This window comes from Gymnoscopelus braueri, assembly GCF_963280865.1.
Source record: "Gymnoscopelus braueri genome assembly, chromosome: 4".
NCBI lineage: Eukaryota > Metazoa > Chordata > Actinopteri > Myctophiformes > Myctophidae > Gymnoscopelus > Gymnoscopelus braueri.
This window is the reverse complement of record NC_137605.1, coordinates 35,553,096-35,568,079: the sequence shown is the minus strand read 5'-3', so window position 1 is coordinate 35,568,079 and position 14,984 is coordinate 35,553,096. Positions and strand designations below refer to the sequence as shown.

Genomic DNA, 14,984 nt, shown 5'->3' with positions numbered 1-14,984 from the left:
GGTAACCGGAGGGAAATTCACATTCACAGCAGTTATCTGAGCTGATGTATAAACTCAGACTAAAATGTACATTACTTTATGAGCTAAATCAATGTGCACAATAATCACCATAATTTGCTGATGCATACAACTATAAAGCCTTGTCAAGTTCCGTTTTAGAAATAGCTTTAACTCCTATTTTGCTTGATATTTCACTTTTTAAAACAACATGATGTATTCTTTTAGCTTAGCCAGGGTCTAATTATGGGTGATTTTTTTTTTACCAGACCATTACTAGTCCAAAGACCTGAAGGTCTCCTGATGATAATGTGTGATTCAGGTTGTGCTCAGAGGTCCAGAACTGTTGCAGTGTGTCTGGGGGTGCTATGCTTTCTCCTATTGGCTGTCATCATAGGTCTGCAAGTGAACTGTGAGTATTGTGCACACACCTTGACAAACAACACACTTATAATTTCATCTGTATGAGTTTAACTTTAGACAATGTCCAGGGACTGTTTACTCCACATTTTATTTCTCCTTTCCAGACAGCAGACTTACAGGTCTTCATGATTCTGAAATGCAATGTTTGAGGGCCCAAAACAAAAACCTTACTGAAGACAATAACCAACTAAAGACCAGTTATGACAACCTGACAGAACAGTTCAACATCGTGGGCAAAAAGAAAGACCTGTTACAAAAGACCGTTGACAATGTGTGTCATAAAGCCAGAGGTAAGAGAATATTTTCTACAATCATAAAAGCTACCTCAATTACACTGTCTTCTACATCATAAATCACATAATCCTAACATCTTTCCTTCTCTTAAAAATGTAACTAATATGTATTTGGTATCAGAGAACAACAAATTAAATAAACAATTCCAATTTTTAGACGACTGCCCTGGCTGGAAAGTGTTGGGCTGCAAATGTTACTTAATCTCTACCAGCACCAGCAATATGAAAACCTGGAAGGAGAGCAGACAGTACTGTCAGAGTTATGGAGCTGACCTGGTGATCATAAACAGCAGAGAGGAACACGAATTTCTCATGATGAATTACATCGATTGGGCTTGGATCGGTCTGTCTGACCGAGCTTCAGAGGGGACATGGAAATGGGTGGATGGGACAACCCTGCAGGGTGAAGTGTTCTGGTTGGCAGGGAAGCCTAACAATGCTAAACGGAACAAAGACTGTGTGCATTTGCAGATCATTAAGGGTAGAAAAGGGTGGAATGACGCGCGATGCACTCAGAAGTTTAACTGGATTTGTGAGAAGTAGGGTTTAAATAGTGCAAGAGGTTTAATTTATTTCTGTTATGAGACAGTATATATACATATATATCCTATATTTTTTTCTGTTTGCTGTTCAACCGCCTGATTTTCTGTTAAAAATAATTAAGGAATAGCTGTAAAGTATGCCGAGATCATACCTGATATTCTTGAATTTATTGTCTTAAAGGAGCTACACCATGAATTTAAAAAAAATATTTGATATTTAATATCATATGGTGTATGTCCCTCAAACCTTTTTCAAAAGGTTTGAGCCTAAATCATCACTCAGATATACTCATCCCAAGTCAATTGTCTCTGGCTTATACAGCACTTTCAGCTGCAATACCAAAACGTCCTCTTGTGCAGGGGGGGGGCTACTGAGCAATTCTGTCTGTTAATAAAAAAACATATTTAAAAACATTATTAAAAAAAAAAAGCATCTAAGAAAAATACAAAATCGAAAAAAAAACACTTTGAACATTTTTGAACAATTCCACCAAGTGTTTGAGGTGCCTGTTTCACCCACTTCCGGGGGGCGGAGCCAAAATCCGAGCCCGAAGTATTTGTTCGTAGACCCCCACTTAGGGGGGGTAGAAAACGTTTCGGAGCGATTCGGGCACTTTTCATTTAACATTGGGTTTGCCATCATTAATGTTTGTGACATCATAAACATTTCCATTCTGAGATCGCCTGTTCAGACACGCCCATTCTGGAAATCCATGAAATGAGAAGGAATGACTGAATTAAAAAAAAAAACATTTTTTGGGGTACAAGAGACACTGGGGACCCCAAAAAATACAAAAAACCAAGAAAAAAGTGATTTTCATGGTGTAGACCCTTTAAGATATTAAATCTTAATTGATGTTTTTTTTTATTGATAAAAACTGATTCAGAAGTCATAACAGTAGGCTATCACGGCAGGTACACAGATCGCTATGTGTTCCAGACAGTTGTTGACTATCTTTTAGCCCAGAGGCTAGAGCTGGTTGTGATCGCTATTGTTTGAATAAATAATACAATGGTAATGATTCCACATTGTGATGTCATTTTGTTTTAAATATTATTACAATTTGTCTTAAATACTGTGTTACGGCCAGCCGTATTCATTTTGTATTACTTCTATTTCCTCACTAAACAGACTTCATTCCCACTTAGGGATCAAGGTTTTTATAATATAGCCTATTGTTTTCAATATATATTCATATATCAATGAAATCAGCTCTGAGGAAGCACAAGGGCAGTATGACCACATATTGTCCCACCCATTTGTTCATTTGATTTCCATATTTCACAAGACACTGTGATGGGCCCTCACAGCTTGTCACAGTTTTATAGCATGGCAAACAGAGTCTATCCCATGGAGACATTTATTTTCACTTCTGCTTGGCTGGAGCACATAAAACATCAAAATTTATGACCACATTTCTACACACATTATTTTTAGCTTTGTGCCGAAAGTACTTAAACAGAACAATCCCTGGGTGGTCTGACTGGAAATATGTAAGAAACAAATTTGCTCCAGGAAGAGATGAAAGAGGTTTTTTTTTCTATCTATAAATAATCTATCAATGTATATATTATCTAAATAATGCTGAGTTGTTTTTGCAACTTTCATATGTTCCTATTTTGATATGCTAGTGTTCCTATCTCCCCTAAAAACAACATGCATGACATGTTGGATTCCTTATGTCTTGAGAGTGTTACAGGTTCCCTGGTCCTGCTTTCAGATGTCTCTCCATTACATCACACAGTAAAGAGACACTTTACTTTTTTTAAGTTTTTAAGTCCTTTAATTGTATTATGTAAATATAATATGAAATGCATGCATCTCAGTTTAACATCCTGATGATGGTAGCATTATGTATTTTTGTGTTTTCTTTTAAGAGTGAGTTTGTTGTATGATATTGCAAAAGGCTTGATTGTATTTGTATAATATACAATCAAGCCTTTTGAACATTTTAATAAACATATTGGGTTTTTTTTTTAAAGAGAGAGAGACACTTTACTGGACTTACCTAAACAGAAATATCAGTCCTGCATGTATAGAAAGAATTGGCATATTTTTTTCACCATTTCCATTTTGCTCTTTTTTGGGGGGAATGACTTCAATATAAATCGCCATTTAAATTGTAGCTATGTTTTTTCTGGAAGATTATTATTTTTTAATTGTTGAAGATTTGTGAAAGATTTTGAACGTTTTAACATAACGACATGCCCAAACACATAGGGACGCCAGGTTGAAAGTGGTTTAAACTTGAAGTTCCACACTCTGCTTTGCAAATAAACAGTGGACATGTAATGCTACATTGATGCCCACTCTTCCATCTGCTTCCCTGGGAGGCCCCTGGGAGGAGTTCAAAAGGTTACAACACTCTTCGTCTTCACAGACCACACAAAGTGCATTACATATACTGTAAATCCTGAAAATATGACCTGTCCTGTCATTTATTTTCCTCCTTTTATCCAGGCAGTTGTGAACATTCATAAAAGGTATAGCACAATCTGCTCCATTCACAGTTAAAGGTATAGGGCTGGGCAACAGATAAGGGAGACATATTATAGTCAGTGGTGTAAAGTCACTAAGTACACGTTCTCAAGTACTTACTGTATGTACAATTTTTAGGTAGTTTCTTCAGTAGGCCTATTTAATATTTTCAATACTTTTACTTCTACCCCATACATCTCAGAAGAAAATATTGTACTTTTACTCCACTACAATTATATGAAAACTTTAGTTACTAGTTACTTTGTAGATTTTGTTTATTATTACAAAACCACATCTTGGCCATTAGAAAATAGCAGATCTTGTGAGCTTGTAGATAGGCTATTTTAAAAAGTTTTTTTTAATGCATTTTGAACTTGTGAAATGGGACATTCTACATGAGTACTTTTACTTTTGATACTTTAAGTATATTTTACTTAAGTACATTTTGAATACTGGACTTCTACTTGAACAGGGTATATCAGTATTGATACTTTTACTTAAGTAAAACATGAGAGTACTTCTTCCATCACTGATTATTATAGTCCATAACTAGACACCAATGTTTTACAAATAATTAAGTAACTTAAATTCAGAAAAGTTCTCCACAAAAGCAGCTGTCCTGGTATGAAGAATCATGACAGCATGAGTGGAGGAAGTTGTACAGTATTGACTGTCTGCACCTACAGCACAGCCTGTATACATGTAGAAGTAAAAGTATTGAAAATTGGAAATACTCCAGTAAATAAAAAAAAATAGATCAAAACTTTACTTAAGTACAGTACTTGAGTAAATGTACTTAGTTACTTTACACCACTGGTTGGGACGAAACACAGTAGAGGCTTGAACACAGCACACACCTTGCTGGGAAGATGCTTTAGAGCCCTCTAGTGGTGTAAGTACGATAACACAATATATATATATATATATATATATATATTTCATTATTTTCCTAAATTAAAATGTTATTCCTTCTAATAGTACAAAATTATTCCTCAATCGGAGTCTCAAAAGTTGAATATATGTACTTCACGTAAATATTTAAATATCCATTCATTTATTTATGCTCTTCTTTTCTTCCTTTTCCTTTTTTTCTCTTCGCGGGAGTTCAAGTAGTGTTGCCATGTCTGCTTATTATAAGCGACTTTGGGCTTGTTTTTCTGTAAAGTTGCTTGTTAAATATTAATATTGGCAGTTGGGGGTTAGGGGGGCTTGTTTCTAAAGTGTACTTACTTATTTAGGTTTGCTTCCAAATATATATATATATATATATTTAAACCAGTGGTTCTCAAATATTTTCATGAAAATGTGCCATAGAGCATTTGTGTTGTTAGAATGTAAAAAAAAAAAAAAAAAAAAAATCCAAATATTCCACATTTTATTGCAAGAGCAGAAAATAGCAGATCTACAAGCTCACAACGCTTCGCATCGCAACGCGTTGTGAGCTTGTAGATCTGCTATATCTTTTGGGCTTGTTTTAATAGACCTGGTTGCTGATTTCTCTCGCAAAACCTGGCAACACTGAGTTCAAAGGTTACAAACAAAATGGCCGAACTCATTCTTCACAGAGAGCACACAACGCGCTGAGCTCAGGAGGCAGAGAGAAAAACATAATAATAATAAGTGTTTTGTATCATTTCAAAGAAGACCAACAGCCATCATCACACTTTTTCTACCTTTTTTACCGGCTGACGTTTTATATTCCCAGTTTTCTGTTGGATTAACGTTACATCTGTGGACAACAGTGGAGAACTAAAAGTCAACAGTGGTTGTCTTGATGCTGCTGCTTCGGCTTCTGCAAACAAACCTCTAATATTTTTCTGAGTCGTTGCATAAACTGTGTTTGTTTATCTGCAACGCTCTGCATTGAACAGCTGGATTATTTACTTTTTTTTTAAATTATCAGCACCTCTGGATTATTTGCTGAGTTTATTATTGGACACTTGGATAATTTACTGTGTGTATTACTGAACACTTGGATAATTTACTGTGTTTATTACTGAACACTTGGATTGTTTACTGTGTTTATTACTGGACACTTTTTACTGTTCGATATCTGCAACGTTTTGCATAGAACAGATCTTATAAGTCTTTATGACTCTATGGGTCGGTTATAGAGTGATGAAGTTTGAATTGAGGTCCAGTAGACTGAACACCATGTTCTAGCATGTTACTCCAGGCATCAAGCTAAAAGATGAACAGGAAGAAGGATAAAGGATTTGAAAGCCCCCGTCCATTTAAATTATAAGTATTTTTAATTACTTTTTTTGACTTGGACATTTGAATGAGTTGAAGTTGCTAAATCTGTGAACAATAAGCATTTATGATGATGGAGCAAAGCTAAAGGCAGTAACATGAATGTGTAGCCTAGATAGACGTGTGTAAATGTCAGCCTGTAGAGAGACTACTGAATGGCTATTGGCTAGTAGTAGTGACAAAGCACTAAATAAGACAATTAGTGCATGCATGAGCACATCCACTCGGGTAATCAGGTGCAGGACAAGCATCAAAATAATCTGTAGACCAGGGGTCTTCATTGTTTTTCAGGCCAAGGACCCCTTAGGTGAGAGAGAGAGATGAAGCAGGGACCCCCACTACATATTGTATAAAATTGTGTTGCAGATGATTAAACTTAACCCCCCCCAAAAAAAGCATCTGCGATCTGCAAGATCTGCAATGTTAGGCTAATGTTTGCCTCAGAATAGTGATGCTAGGGTTCAAGTGTAAGAGCATCACATATTGACATCCCTGTCTTGTCTATACGACCCATCAGGTGGTGTGCATCAACAACATCAACTTCCAGAGGAAATCTGTGATTGTAAGTACGCTGTAATAAACCATAACTAACTATAGTATTAATCAAATTCTCACAATAGACAAGACCTTTTTCCTAATGCCATTGTATTGTTCAGTATTTAGTGGCTAATATGTTCTCAGTTTGAACTATTGTTTTAGCCATTCATTGCTTGCAACCCTAACTCAGACTGCATGCCTAACTGTTTGTTGCCAATACTAATTTAAGTAGATTTAAGTGGAGTTTAAAGCCTTGCATTTACAGTAAAGCCCTGACTATAACACTACTTAGTCAGATTTATGTGCACAAACATGGCATCCTATCTCCAATGGTGGTCCAATTGCGGGTTCGGAACACAGTATGTATAATTTGTCCTCTCTCCTTCCCCCTCTCTCCATCAGGGTTATGTTGAGCTGACCATTTTCCCCACCGTGGTCAACCTGAACCGGATCAAACTTAACAGTAAGCAGTGTCGCATCTACAGGGTTCGTGTGAATGAAATTGAGGCTCCGTTCATCTACAATGACCCAACGCTGGAGGTTTGCCACCATGAGTCAAAGCAGTAAGAACCCCATCTCTCACACCTATAAACAGTTGATACCGTATCTCAATTGTCATGTACATTTAGTGGAGCACTGTATTGTGGTGTTGCTATGATATTTGTGGCTTTGGATGTGCATGTGTATAGGCTGACTTAGTGCTTCGCCTGATGTGATGAACAAAGCCAGAGACCAGGTCACCTTTACAGCATTCTGCATGCTGACAAAAATGTTTACATTTATGGTTTGAAGTTACTTTGCCCTCTACTACTGGCTGCTATTGTATAGATGTTTGCTTGTTTTTCCTATCATATTGTTGTTGTCTATATCAGTGGTTCTCAACCTTTTCAGGCCGCCACCCCCAAAAATCATCATATTTGAACTGGGGACCCCCCACCCTGATAAGCATGTGGAATTGTAGGAGTTGAGGCATTACATTTTGTTTGACTCCGTTCCACAGATAAAAATTGTGAAAATAGCAGATCTACAAGCTCACAACGCCACACAACGGCATTTTCGGCTATTGTCGGCTATTTTCTTTCTTATATTATTGTTGCCAATGTTTGACCAGTTTTTATAGTATAGTTTGTTTTGATGCAGTAATGGTATTTTTTTTTTGGTATTACAATCTTAAAATTCATTAAATTGTCACTTCACTGTCATCTGGGGACCCTCCCAAAATCATGTGGCGACCCACAGGTTGTGAACCACTGGTCTATATCACTGTTACTGTGCTTTTGATAATGTCAGAGGAGCCGAACAAAAATATTCTTTACTCTTGTGTACCTGTCCCGTAGACAATAAAGAACCTTGAACTGTTGGTCTAATCATGGTTAGTCATTTGGATGAGCTCAAACTACGAGCTAAACCTCTTTCTGTAAAGTGTTCTTTATTGAGGTGGGGAAGGCTGGAATGAAATCCCACATGAAATGCAATCTGATGTAAAATGTATAATCAAGAGTGAGTGGTTTTGAGAAAGATTTGAAAAAATGACTCCTGAATATCAAGGAATGTATAAGCAAAATTGTATTATGTGGAATTTGTGGAATGTGTTGATTTTATAATGTGCTGAGTAGTGTATTGTATTTTCGTTTATGAAGTACAGTAATATCAATCAATCAATCTTTCTGCTTCTGTAGGAGGAACCTGAACTATTTTTCCAGTGCCTACACAGCAGCTGTGAGTGCTGTGGATCCTGATGCCGGACATGGAGAGCTGGTCATCAAAGTCCCGTCTGAGCTCTGGAAACAGGGAGATGGTAAGAGACATTAGACGTAACATGCAGTGCCTATCACAAAAGTTGCAGTTCTTGAGCTCGGAGCAATTAGACGTGAAACTTCGTACAGGTTAAAAAAACAACACAATGCTGTCTCAAGATGATTTTCTTTCTTTCCTTTTTTTAAGCTTAGGAAGATTATCATAGACCCTAGCCTAGAGGGACATGAAACATTTGAATTTCCTCCTATGCAGGACCGTGTCAAACTTTAGTCAATGTTAAATAATGTGAGGTACCAGGTCTGTAACCAGGTATTCAGTTACGTAGAACTTAAATGTTTTAGATCATGGTTCATGCACTGAACGTTCCTTTGTTGTGTTTTCAGATCTGAAGGTGTTAAAAGTGTACATTGAGTTTTCCCTGGACCAGCCCAAAGGGGGTCTTCACTTCGTTGTCCCTGATGTGGAGGGCAACATGGCAGAAAGAGCAGCTCATGTATTCTCCTTTGGATACCAGAACTCCACCAGGTGGGAAAAGTGCTGCATGTTTACCAAGTTTGAATTAGTCTAGTCACTTATGACCAATGATTTCCTGATATGACTGAAGCCCATGTTATTTACTGTCAACCATTAATCCTTGGTCCACTCTTTTATCTAATTGTACTTATCTATGTACAGTATTAGCACTTTCTGGTATTATGCATTATTATTATTATAGGCTAACTACATCCTCTACACTTGAGCCTCCCTACACAGTGTGTGGTATACGGTATAATGTGCCGAATAGTAAATGTTATGTATAGTTCTGATATTGTGTGAATGTGTCATGATTCATGGGGCTATTGGAGTTCTCAACAGGCCTGTAAATTAAGGCCCGACCCTAATTGGGCCCTACTGGGCTGGCCTGAGGCCCGGCCCGAACAATTACCACTACCCTTCCTCTTTGCCTGGCCTACTTGTTAAATAGTTGTATGAACTCTTGTTTTATTTTTGTATTGTTTTATTGGATCTTGTTTAGTCGATACACTTATTTGTTTTAGCTCGTGCTCATTTGATTTTGCTATTTTGTCTCATCTGTTTAAGAAAGTAGGTAGCTGATATATTGCACTTTTACCTTAGCGCTAGGTATACTCTTGGTTGCTTGTTTTTGCAGGAAATGCACTTAAGACTTCTGGTGATTAGTAGTTTTGTTCCCTACCTATGTTGAATGCACTTATTGTAAGTCGCTTTGGATAAAAGCGTCTGCTAAATGACTGTAATGTAATGTAATGTACCACCAAGACCCGAAACCCGGAAAGTTGTCATTGTGTCAAAATCACGCATCCAACAAGCTTTGAACTGAGCAGATTGGACCTTCCGTTCCAGAGATAATGGCAAAAACATCTTGAAAACCTTTCGATAGTTTTGGCCATTGTCGCCCGTTTTTCTCAGGCTAGGCAACAAACTAGATACCTGAGTAAGTTCACTTTGAGCTGCATCCAACACATCCACTGCCATTTCCGTCTGCCTTACCGCTAGGCCGCTAAGGGCAGTTGAAATTTCTTTTTTGGGGGGTAATCGATTTCATTCTCTTCTCTTTTTTTTAGCATAGACTAATTAGCATAGATTTTGGGCCGGGCCCAAAAACGTTGGGTCGGGTTCGGGCAGAATTTGAGAACTCTAGTGGCTATATATGGCCAACCTTCACAGAACTACAAGTTCAGATTCATATCTTTACTTGTCTGCTCTCCTCTGGGTCACGCTTCCCCTTGTAGGTCTGGAGTGGGCTGTTTTGCTATGCTAACTCTTTCTCCACTTGATACAACCAAGCTCACAATTTCTCTCTTTAGTTCTATACAGAGTCTTGATTCCCTATTTGAACCCATACTAAGGATTATACATTTCACAGTTTTTGTCCTGAACTCACGTAACTTGTTTTTTATCCCCAACTAGATTCTGGTTTCCCTGTGTGGACTCCTTCTCTGAGCTGTGTACATGGAAGCTGGAGTTCACAGTGGATGCCGCCATGGTGGCTGTGTCCTGCGGGGACTTGGTAGAGACCATCTACACCCACGACATGAGGAAGAAGACGTTCCACTATGTCCTCCCTATCCCCACCGCCGCCCCCAACATCTCACTGGCTGTGGGGCCCTTTGAGATCCTCGTAGACCCCTACATGCATGAGGTGGGTCTGTAGTTAATGACTCGCTGTAGACTGAAGATTTGAGGCAGCTGTATTTATGTCTGGGCTGTGAAAGCAGTTGCCTGCCCTGCAGTCTAATAATTTGTGGTATTTGTGGTAATTCAACGAAGTGTACTGGAAAGCTTCAAAGTACTACTGCATTGCAATTATGGTGCAATTACCAACTAAATTACTTTCTCTGATAGGTTCAAATACCAGGGAAGGGAACGATAGTGATGCTAAATTACCATACAATGAAGCAAAAATCAGTGATTTACAGTGTTTTACTGTAGTTTTGAGTAGGCTTATAAATGGAGTAATTCCATTGCCACAATATGAAAAAAAGATTGGATACATGTAGCTCATACACCAACTGTGGGAAGGGGAGAAACATAGATGTTACTGTAACATTTTCAGCCATTGTCATTTCTAATAGTGACCACTAGGTGTCACCAAGACACTAGAACTAGACCAAGACTTTTGATCAAATGTGATGGTGTGTTTACCCTTAACTTATCAATGTCCTCATCATTAATTGTTATGTCATATGCAATGAAAGTAAAGATTGCATGAGAAGAAATAACTTAACAGACATTTATAGGAGAGAGAATTAATTTAAAATAAATTAACAAGCCATGATTTTAAAAGACCAATGTGGCCAGCATTGACAAATGTCTTTACTTTATGTAGATTTCCCATAGTGACATGCTTTTGTGGTATTTATTAGATTGATACGGTCAACCACGTTTTGTCCAGTGACAAATTACCTGTATGCAGTGGTGGAAAGTAACTAAGTACATGTACTCAAGTACTGTACTTACTGGTTACTTAGTTAATTTTGAGGTATTTGTACTACATTTCCTGTACTTTTACTTCTACTCCACTACATCTCGAGGCAAATATTGTACTTTTACTCCATTACTATTATTTGACCACTTTAGTTACTAGTTACTTTGTAGATTTAGCTTACAAAACATACACACAACTTTTTGGGAAAAAAAAGCTATTTGAAAACTTTGGCTATTTGAAAATAGCCGATCTACAAGAGCGACGTGTTGTTATTTTCAAAGGATTTTTGTACATTTTATATACTCTAGAAAACTTGTGAAATGGGACATTCTGCATAATGAGTACTTTCTACTTTTCATACTTTAAGTACATTTTGATACCAATACTTTTCTACTTTTACTCAAGTACAATTTCAATTCCGAACTTTTTATTGTAACAGAGTATTTCTATATTGCAGTATTGTTACTTTTACTTAAGTAAACGAATTGAGTACTTTTTCCACCACTGCCTGTATGTAACTCTTTCCTTGGTATGTCTTCTCTCCCCTTCCAGGTGACACATTTCTGTCTCCCCCAGCTCCTGCCGCTGCTCAAACACTCCATGTCTTTTCTCCATGAGATCTTTGAGTTCTATGAGGAGATTCTGACATGTCGCTACCCTTACGCCTGTTTCAAGACTGTGTTTGTGGACGAGGCCTATGTGCAAGTGTCCTCTTATGCTTCCATGAGCATCTTCAGGTAAGCATAAAAGACAGTTGTCTGTGGGAGTGCATAAATGCTTATATATGAAAAAGAGTAGGTGAAACATCAAATGCTTTGATGACTGGTGTGTCAATCTAGGAAAGAAAAAAAATCCTGTTAATGAATTTACAAACTATCTTATCCAGAGCGACTTAAAAGTGTGAAAGCAAAGTAAATGGCTTTAACCATATTCAACAAACAACAGGCTAAATAGTCATACAAGTAGAGTACAAATAGAACATGTAGTGCTTTCAAGGAAACTAGGACACCAGATAAACATCAACACCCCTTGATAGAATAACAATATACCACGGCCCATCATGAGTTATCGATAGAATAACAATATACCACGGCCCATCATGAGTTATTGATAGAATAACAATATACCACGGCCCATCATGAGTTATTGATAGAATAACAATATACCACGGCCCATCATGAGTTATTGATAGAATAACAATATACCACGGCCCATCATGAGTTATTGATAGAATAACAATATACCACGGCCCATCATGAGTTATTGCTCAGTTATACTTTGTATAAATGACGGTGTTGTATATGACAAACACAGCATATTACTGAAAACAGTGTTGACAGGAAACGCTATCACGCTGTTTACTTTTTTTTAATACTGTACTGTATTAATTAGCCTCAAGAAAGGGAAAAAGAGGCATAGCTGTCTGTCTACATTTTCCAGTGGGATGGCTAGGAAGATGTTTGTATCTACCTTTCTATCTGTCTTTGTTCATACATTTTGCTCTCTGCTCTCAGTACCAACCTGCTTCACAGTGGTATGATCATTGACCAGACACCAATGACACGGCGCTGTCTAGCCCAGGCCCTGGCACAGCAGTTCTTTGGTTGTTTCATCTCCAGAATGTCTTGGTATGGAACCACACGCACACACACATACATGGAAACACCAACACATGCATACCGTTATGCTCTAGCATAGACGGAGACACAGCAGTTCCTTTCACCATATTAATTGTATGAACATAGTCGCTCATGTTTCACTACTTAAGCAATATTTCCATCAGGGTTTTTCCTGGCTCAAAGTAGGGCGTAGTTGGCTTTGCGTGACGGCCTGGCTTTACTGCCACCGTCACCTCGGTGCGTCATCTCCAGGGTTTCCTGCAGGAAAAAACGTAGTCTAGGTGCTACTGGAGGGGGGTGCACGTGCCTACGCACGCTAGAGCTGGACAATATGGACATTATTTAATAATTCAATATGTATGCCAGGTATCTCAATAGCGATACAATTACAATTACAATACAAGTTCACACAAATGTAGCAACAGTGAAAAAAAAACTGAACATTATTCAAAGCATATTACAGTGCCATAGTGGTATACTTTGATGACGTCTCTCTCCGTGGTGCGCTTCGACTGAACTGGTCTGGCGGAATCCCTGATTTCCATACTGTTAATTTGTGACATTAAGTGTGTTGATCGATGCAAAGATATTGTGATTACGGTACATGCAATTCTGGCTGAGAAAATGCCAGCCGTTGCCATTTTTCAGTCCAGTTCTTTTTTTATTGTCAGTTGTGTTGCAATATTATATATGTATATAGCATCACATACATGAACTATAGTGACATTGCAAATATTTTGAAACCAATTATTTTTATTGCAACACAGACTTTAACATATAACAGCAACAAAGCTAGACAAAAAAGAGAGACAACTCAAAATAGTCAGCCAAATTATCACACAAATAAGAAATGATAGTACAAGTTAAACATAAGAGAATGAAGTAACTGTGTAGCTAAACATAATTTAAAATAAAAAGGAAGTAAGGGTTTGGGATTGGGGTGGGGGTCTGCGGTGTAGGAAAATTAGTTAATTGTTATCCTTTTTTAAGACTGTGGTGCATCATCACTCATCAGGTTCAACTATGCCCAAAAATCATAACTCATATATGGTGAAAAAACTATTTAAGTGGTATGAGTGGTTTTGTGTCTTCAAGATAAGAAAATGTTAAATATATATTATATTGAAAATACAGTAAAAACCCAGTCCCTGTCAACTTTGAAGAGAGATTTGTTTCTCTGTCATCAGGCAGTGTCCAGCCTTACCAGAGGTTTTTGATTACATATGCCGCCCAATCACTGAGTTACATAAAAGGTCTCTCTCTCTCACTCTCTCACATTCTCTCACTCTCTCTCACACACACACACACACACACACACACACACACACACACACACACACACACACACACACACACACACACACACACACACACACACACACACACACACACACACACACACACACCAACCACTCTCCTCCCTTTTGGTGCCTACCCTGCATAAAAAAATACAAGACTTGCCTTGATTGAACTGTGTTCTAGGCTAACACTCACCAGAGTCTGCTGTAATGGAAAAGTACTGATTTTGTTCAGATGTTGTGTGGTAACACTTGTTCAGAGGTCTGTATATGTCCACTGCTGAGAGATTGAATGCAGAACTAACCTGTTGCGTCACCGTTTGGAGGAAAAGTTCAGATCAGTAAAAAAGAAATGTGCAAGAGTTTAATAAAACACCTGTCCTCCTGGCAGATAAAGGACGATGCATTTGTGAATTTAAAGCTTAGCTTTTTATATGCCTCGTAAGCCAAATGGTCAAAACAACCCTGGACTGGTCCATGTGAAAAGGTTGTCTGGATCTGACAACACAACATTAATTAAACCCTGTATATTTCGTTGACAGGGTCTCCCAGTTGTCTCCCAGGGGTCTGTACTTGGTCCCCTCCCTTTTTCTCTCTACACCAATTCTCTTCTCCAAAAATAGTCCCAACAGAATGCGTTGTTGTGAGCTTATTGATCTGAATTTTAGTTTGCCAAACGTTCGCCTGTTATGACATGATCAGAAAAGGGATGCTAGGGTTCTTATAGTTAAGGTAAAAGATTGGACCTTAGCCTTTCATCAGCCAGATTCCAATATGATTTGAAAACGTATGTTGTTCAGTCGCAACCATCACTTCATTGGAGCATAAGTTGCCAGCA

The 14,984-nt window shown here is 37.9% G+C and overlaps 1 protein-coding gene across 1 annotated transcript in view; it reads left to right on the top strand.

The window, feature by feature from the left end:
- The first annotated feature begins 5,290 nt into the window (after positions 1-5,290).
- Positions 5,291-14,984, top strand: part of taf2 (TAF2 RNA polymerase II, TATA box binding protein (TBP)-associated factor) — a 36,211-nt gene continuing 26,517 nt past the window's right edge. Inside the window, exons 1-8 of the mRNA XM_080427023.1 lie at positions 5,291-5,975; positions 6,495-6,549; positions 6,927-7,087; positions 8,204-8,322; positions 8,666-8,807; positions 10,212-10,443; positions 11,782-11,966; positions 12,744-12,857. Of these exons, the coding sequence (XP_080283149.1) occupies positions 5,926-5,975; positions 6,495-6,549; positions 6,927-7,087; positions 8,204-8,322; positions 8,666-8,807; positions 10,212-10,443; positions 11,782-11,966; positions 12,744-12,857 (1,058 nt within the window). The 5' untranslated portion in view covers positions 5,291-5,925. The remainder of the gene's footprint in view (positions 5,976-6,494; positions 6,550-6,926; positions 7,088-8,203; positions 8,323-8,665; positions 8,808-10,211; positions 10,444-11,781; positions 11,967-12,743; positions 12,858-14,984) is intronic.